Below are 7038 nucleotides of genomic sequence, written 5' to 3' on the forward strand. Positions count from 1 at the left end.
CGCTCGCCGTGCCCACCTTGGGCTTCTCAGTAGTGCGACCCCCCCCGCTTCCGGGGCTCCCAGTGCCCAAACTTGAGCTTCTCAATAGTGCGGCCCCCCTTCTGGGGCTCGCCATGCCCAACTTGGGCCTCTCAATAGTGCGACTCCCCCCGTTCTGGGGCTCGCCGTGCCCAACTTGGGCCTCTCAATAAGATGGCCCCCTTCCTGGGGCTCGCTGTGCCCAACTTGGGCCTCTCAATAAGATGGCCCCCTTCCTGGGGCTCGCCGTGCCCACACTTGGGCTTCTCAAATAAGATGGCCCCCTTTCTGGAGCTCACCAAGCCCACGCTTGGGCTTCTCAAAGCTGCCCCCTTCCTGGGGCTCTCTGCGCCCACACCTGGGGCTTCCCAAAGTTGCCCCCCTCCTGGGGCTCGCCATGCCCAACTTGGGCCTCTCAATAAGATGGCCCCCTTTCTGGGGCTTGCCACGCCCACACTTGGGCTTCTTGGTAGTTGCCCCCTTCTCTGGGGCCTTCCGCAGTACTGCCCCCTTCTCTGGGGCCTTCCGCAGTACTGCCCCCTTCTCTGGGGCTTGCTATGCCCACACTTGGGCTCTTCAAACGCCCCTCTCTTGCGCTGGGGTCTAAGCACCCCGTAAACTGCGCCCTTACTGGTGCCGGGATCCCCACGCTACTGTGGGTCTCCTATGAGGCCTCCTCCAACCCCTTATAGCCTCACCCAAACCACCGGTCTTAACAAACAGCAAACACAAACTTGAGCCTCCTGGCTATAACTCAAACATAAGGTGCCTGGCTACAGCAACATTGCTCAACTCCAGTCAAGCAGTACCTGCTGTTAGGCTTCTACCCGCACCATTACTCCAGGAGCTCCTGCCTCTCTGGCTGCTGGCAGGGAACTGCCCCTGGCCTCAGCTCCCTGGGTTTATAAAGGGCCAGTCAGCTGGCCTTCATTGGTTGCCCTGGCAACCCCCAGCTGGGCTCCTTAGTCACTGCTAGGGCTCCTTCCTTAGCAGCTTTTCCCCTCTTCAGGCACAGGGCACCTCAGTGCTCTGTGACACAAGTACTGCAGGGTTTAACACAAAGTTACTGGCAGTCATGGATATGGACAAAGGAAGGCAGAAGACTACACATTCCACAGCATGCAAAAGGCTGTAATATAGAAATGGTCTATATGGTCTTCACTGAGCTAGACAAAACATTGAAGCACTTCCCTAAGGAAATCCTCTGGGGGGAAAGGGAGGGAAAAGAAAGTAAACCGACCTAGTAAACGCTAAGTACCTCAACCCTACGAACAAGCCAGAACAAACCCCTGTATTAGAGATCCTCTGGAAAAGAAAACAGGTTTTTACTAGGTCCTGCAGCTAGCCCACTTCTTTTTATCACAATAATCGGCATCTGATCTGCAGAGGGAGCTTGAGAGCACAGGTCTTAACAAAAATACAGCAAATTCAGAGTCTCTGATCTATGGAGATGAAGATGTTAGGAAGGAACGCAGACAGAAGCTTCCATTGACCCCTTGGTAGAAGTACCTGCGCTGCATCTTGTGTACGCATGTCACTAGAGGAGGAGTTGAGGAAATGCATCCTGTTGTAGCAGCATAGGCTCATAAGACTTTCTATTAATTTCTCCTGGATTATAACCAAGGTCTTGTCTTAACAACCTCATCTCCTTTTACAATCAGGTAACTCACCACCTGGATAAGGGAAAGGAAACTGACATTGTATACCTTGACTTCCAAAAGGCCTTCGATCTTGTGAGAAAACTGGAGGACTGTGGGCTTAACCGTGAGACAGTTAGGTGGGTATGGAGCTGGTTGCGGGTAGGACCCAGAGAGTTGTAATGAACGGATCTGTGTTGTCTTGATGAAAAGTGGCCAGTGGTGTCCCTCAGGGGTTAGTGCTTAGTCCACTGTTTTTCAACATCTTTATCAATGATTTGGAAGTGGGGGTGAAGAGCTCACTGGCCAAGTTCATGGATGACACCATGCTATAAGGAAGCATTGTCATTCATGCTTGAAGATAGGCTGCAGATCTACAGGCGGACCTAGAGAGGCTAGCAAGTTGGGCGTATTGGAATCAGATGAAGTTCAACGTTGAAAAATGTAAAGTGCTCCAGCTGGGGATAAAACCCACCTTACACAACTACAGGCTTGGTAACGCCAAACTGACCAGCACCACGAATGAAAGGGACCTGGGGGTAATAATAGACCACGGCATGAATATGAGCTGCCAGTGCGACGCTGTGACCAACAGGGCAAATAATAACCTGGCATGCATCAATCGATGCAGCTGGAGTACTGCGTTCAGTACTGGGCGTCGCACTTCAACAAGGACGTACGAAAGCTCGAGAGAGTCCAGAGAAGGGCCACCCGTATGATCAGAGATTTGCACAGCAAGCCATATGATGAAAGGCTGAGGGACCTGGGACTCTTCAGCCTGAAAAAGAGAAGGCTGAGAGGGGACTTGATTGTGGCTTACCACTACATCAGGGGCGTACATTAAAGTGAACAACTGTTTATCAGGGCATCCTTGAGGAAAACCAGGAGTAATGTTCACAAACTCCTAGAAGACCGTTTCAGGCTCAACATTAAGAAAAACTTCTTCACAGCTATTGTATCCAGACTGTGGAATAGGCTCCCTTCAGAGGTGGTGCAATTGCCTACCTTGGAAATCTTCAAGAGGAGACTGGACAGTCACCTTGCTGGGGTCACCTGACTCCCAGTTGTCTTTCCAGCCTGGTGCAGGGGGGCTGGACCCAATGATCTCCTGAGGTCCCTTCCAGCCTCACAATCTATGAACCTATACACCTAGGAATGAATAACGAGGAGAAAGGGGATTTAGATATCACAGAACCGAGCAAGCTAGGATTATTAAATGTGTTTGGAGAGGACACGCTAGGCCAGGCTCAGAGGAAATTAGAATTATTCCCCAAGAAACAGCTTTTAAAGCATTTATGTACAATGAACTGGAGATGATATGAACACACTGAAAAGGCAAAGGGATATCATGTTGCCAAGAAACTGCTGCATCTAGAAGAACCAGGAATTATAAGAATGGGGAAGATACAAGTGAAGCTGGCTGGATCAAATGAAGGCAGATATATCAGTATGAAACGCAATAGAGGTCTGATCACTGACAGAGGAGTGGGGAGGAGGTGGATTTAAAACTCCAGCTACAAATTCTTGAGGATAAGACTCTTGAAACAGGAAGATGACTACAAAACTCCAGAGTTCACATAGCTGCAGGGAGAAGCATGAACCAGATCTTTACCCAGGGAAACGAGGGCTTGGTAATTCTTCAGCACCTGGGCCTGGTAAAGCACCTTGTTTTCATCTTCCAGCAGCTCCCACTCCTTCCGTGTGAAATACACAGCCACATCCTCAAACACCTCCCAGAGCTGCAGTCAAAAGCATTACAGTATCAGTATCTTCTGTTCCAGCTCCTTCCAGCTCCTACAGCCCTGTTTAGAATCACTCAGTACTGCATCTAATTGCAATCTTAGCCATGACAGGAAAGGGTGCAAAGTTGCCCAATCTTCAGCTGAAATGCGATGTGGATGCAGCTGTGGGCACAGGAGTTCATGTGTTGGCTTTAGCCTGTATCATTGCGTTTTATTTGCTTGGGTGTGCAGGAAGGGGATTGCGGCCCTGCCCCGGCTCGTTGCAGCAGTAAAAGCCTGGTCTGAAGCAGCAGCAGAGCTGCAATCCCCAGCCTGGAGCATGCAGGCTATAGATCGAAGCTCTGCCCTGGCTCCGGAGTATGCTGCCCACATCGCAAGATCCCAGTGGCTCTTGAGCAGCCCCTTGCCCTGCCAGCATGGCTGGGGCTTGTCACCATGGCAACCCCAGCCTAGAGCTTTCACAGCACAGCTGCTGCTGGGGTCTCCATGAAGGCCGGTCCTAGCCATGTGGGCAGGGGCTGCTAGAAAATGGACCAGATCAGCCATTTTGCCCACCCCTGTGCTAAAGCCAGCTTGGTGTGTTCACAGCCTCCATCACCGCAGGCTTAACGCTCTTCAGGTCTCTCCACTTCCCAAATTCTTTATAACACCCCTGGCTCCTCCTGTGCTCCCCGCAACTGTACTCCCAACCCCAACTGAACCGGGTGCCCTGCTTACCTCCAAGCTGGCCTCCTGCTTGGGAGCCCTGCCCTGCCCCTTCTGCACTTGGCCTGGCTCAGGGGTCATGGAGCTCTCCTCCAGTCTCCCTGGGGAAGTGCTCTACAGCTCCAGCTTTACAGGCCCCTTCTCAGGAGGCTGCTGCTCAGCTCTTCTCAGGGTCCCAGCACCTGCGGAGCGGGGAAGACAATGCACAGGTTACCCTGGTGCTCCCAACATAGAGAATATCCTGCTAGTCTCCTCGACTGGCTTGGGACTATAGCAAATAGAGGCTTCAGTGTGTGGAAGAGGGGGAAGAAGGAAGTCTCAAAATCCCGCAGCTCTTTCTAGCAGACCTCCACAGGCATGGGGTGAGAGATGAGCCCCAATAACTCTGTTCCAGAGTGAGGTGGTTATCACAGCACCATGTCAGACCCTGCAGGGACATCACTCCCTGGAAAGAAGCTCGAGGGATGTTGGAGCTGTATCAGCAGCACAGGTTAAGGGCAGGCGAAGGGGAAACGCAAGGTCAGTCTTCTCAAGGGCATGTGAAATGATTCCAGGGCCGCTGGGAGATCAAGAACTCCTCATCTGTGGAGCACTGACCCCATCAAAATGTTCTGCAACAGAGATTTCTCCACTGAGGGATGGGGCCTCCTGCTGTTGGAAAGGGAAGAGCCATCGCTCCTTACCTGCTCCTGGGATAGGGCCTTGTCTGGGGCACCACCCTGAGGAGCTTTCAACTACTGACAGGTCCCAGGTCCCCTTGGTTTCAGGGGACTCTGCAGCAGGACAGAGTCCTGGGTTAGCTGTACCGAAACCAGCGAGAGGCCACTGGGGAGTCTCATTTCCCCGTCACCTGAACCAGCCCTTTATCAGGCACAGAGGACTCACGGGGGCATGAGAAAGGGGCCAGTGAATGTGGACTGTTGGAATGTGAATTATAATCACTGATTGTGACCACGGCAGCACAAGGCCCAAGCAAGATAAAGCCTCTCTGTGCTGGGTGCTGCACACATGCTGTGATAAAGATCAGGGACCCCCAGCCTGGGAGCTGCTCATTCACAGGGACCACAGCTCTGTCCCAGCCCAGCCACATAGTTACGAATCTTGCAGCCTTGTTATGGGCAGGGGCAGACATTCAAGCCTCCCCCGCTGCATGCAGGACAGATACCAGATACTCAGGCACCCAAACCCATGCAGAAGCCTCCATCCTGTACCTCACCTGACTGTTGGTGGGGCAGGGAGTGCTTTCTGGGAATGTGAGGTGGCTTGTCCTAAGGCCCTGGTATTTCCATCTCTCCTGACTCCTTCACAGGCCTGTCCGCACGATGGCCATTTGGCTGCTCCAGCCAGGAAGGACCAGGTTTCTGCAGTGTCCCAGTGGGCTGCACTTGTCTGAAGGCAGTTCCTCCACCTTCCCACTCACTGTGACCTGGGGACCAGATAAACGTATCACTGGGGAGCCAGGATCTAGGACAGACAGGGATGGGAGGGAACATCCCCCAACCTCATAGAGACAGGGACAGCAGCATTCATGACCCAGGTGAAACATTTTTACCTGAAGCTTCTCATCCTCCTCCTGCCCCACCTCCAACCCATCAGCCAGAGTTACGTTGCTCCCCCACTCCCAGCTCTGCATCTCTTGGAGCAGAACGGCTAGGAGCTGCTCCAGCACCACCAGCTCCAGGACCTGCTCCAGCTCAGGGAGAGCTCCTGCAGTGGCTGAAAAACTCCCACAGCCGCTTGGCTTCCAGGTAAGAGGCCCCTGAAGTGTTGACACCAGGTTTTGGGGGTGGGGAGCTTGTCCCCCAATGCCAAATGTGGGGTCTCCAAGGGGATCTCAGGCTCAGGAGGGGGCTGCATGGCCTGCATCACCTCCTGCCCCTGCATCTCCTGACATTCGGCTGGCTCCTGCAGCTGCTGCTTTACTGCCTGCGGTACTGACCACCTTGGGGGCACCCCGCTGGTCCCAGCCTGGATGAGAGGACGGACTCATCCTGCCCCCTTAGCTCCAGCCTGGAGGCCTCCCAGATCCTGCTCCTCCAGCTGCACCTCAGGCTGCTCCAGGGCTGCCAAGGGAAGGGCCACAGCTGCCACCGTCTCCACCAGGAGAGGCCTCACCCAGCCGGGGCCTGCGCTCTTGCTCTCTCTCCCTGCACTCACGCGCAGCCCCTGCTGACAGCATCCAGCCTCTGAGGCCCCTGGGGGAAAGGAGACAGCACAGACTTCACCACGTGATGGGAGACCCAGGACCGTGACCCTGGCCCAGCTGTGAGGTCTGCCCAGCCCTGATGCCCCTGATTGTCCCCCACTCAGAGCAGCCTCAGGGTCGTCCTCGCTTCCCCTTCTGCTGACACAGGGTGCAGGAACTGGGCAGGCTCCAGAAACCCACAAACCCAGCTGCTCGCCCCGGAGCCTGATGCCTGCCCTGACCTTTGCCAGGCCCTGCAGCACCCACCTGACACCCAGTGTGGCCCAGGTCTCCCATCCCCATGGTCCCTCCAGTGCCCCCACAGCGCTGACTCCCCTCCCCCACAGCATCCACAGGGGACACAGCTCCCCCCACAGTGCCCTGCACATGGCCCCGGGGCTCCCCCAGCCCTCACCCATGGCCCCACAGCCATGTGGCTGCACCACAGCTAGGTGGCGTCCGTGTCAGCAGCGTCTCCCAACAGCTCCTCATGGTCCTGTCTCCCAGGGGCCCTCAAGTGCCCCCACAGCACCCATTCCCCACAACAGCATCTGGAGGGGGCACAGCTCCTCCTGCCCAGCCCCACAGCCCTGCCCACAATGCCCTGCACGTGCCCCAGGGCCTCTTCCCACACAGACCCCCACGGACACGGGGCAGGGCCCAGGTGAGACTCGGCTCCGGTCCCAGGACAAAACCCTGCCGACCCCTCCCCACTTTTCTCCAAGGGCCCCCACAGACTGCAGAGAAGGTA

The 7038-nt window shown here is 55.1% G+C and overlaps 1 protein-coding gene across 6 annotated transcripts in view; it reads right to left on the bottom strand.

Moving 5' to 3' along the window:
• LOC106723029 (zinc finger protein 350-like) overlaps positions 1 to 7038 on the bottom strand; it is a 12083-nt gene that overhangs the window by 4488 nt on the left and 557 nt on the right. For 4 of the 6 annotated variants that reach the window (XR_003092023.1, XR_003092021.1, XM_025193085.1 and 1 more), the window contains exons 2-4: positions 5319 to 5528; positions 4115 to 4284; positions 3268 to 3394 (exon numbers count right to left, since the gene is read on the bottom strand). Coding sequence is in view for 2 of the 6 variants with exons in the window: in XM_025193085.1 (XP_025048870.1) it covers positions 3268 to 3394; positions 4115 to 4183 (196 nt within the window). In the remaining 4 variants the exon portion in view is untranslated. Of the gene's footprint in view, positions 1 to 2746; positions 2805 to 3267; positions 3395 to 4114; positions 4285 to 5318; positions 5529 to 7038 lie in introns of those variants that run through there. The other 2 variants (XR_003092022.1, XR_003092024.1) reach the window with 2 other exon arrangements.

The sequence above is a fragment of the Alligator sinensis genome, unplaced genomic scaffold (assembly GCF_000455745.1).
Source record: "Alligator sinensis unplaced genomic scaffold, ASM45574v1 scaffold1162_2, whole genome shotgun sequence".
NCBI classification, from domain to species: Eukaryota; Metazoa; Chordata; order Crocodylia; family Alligatoridae; genus Alligator; species Alligator sinensis.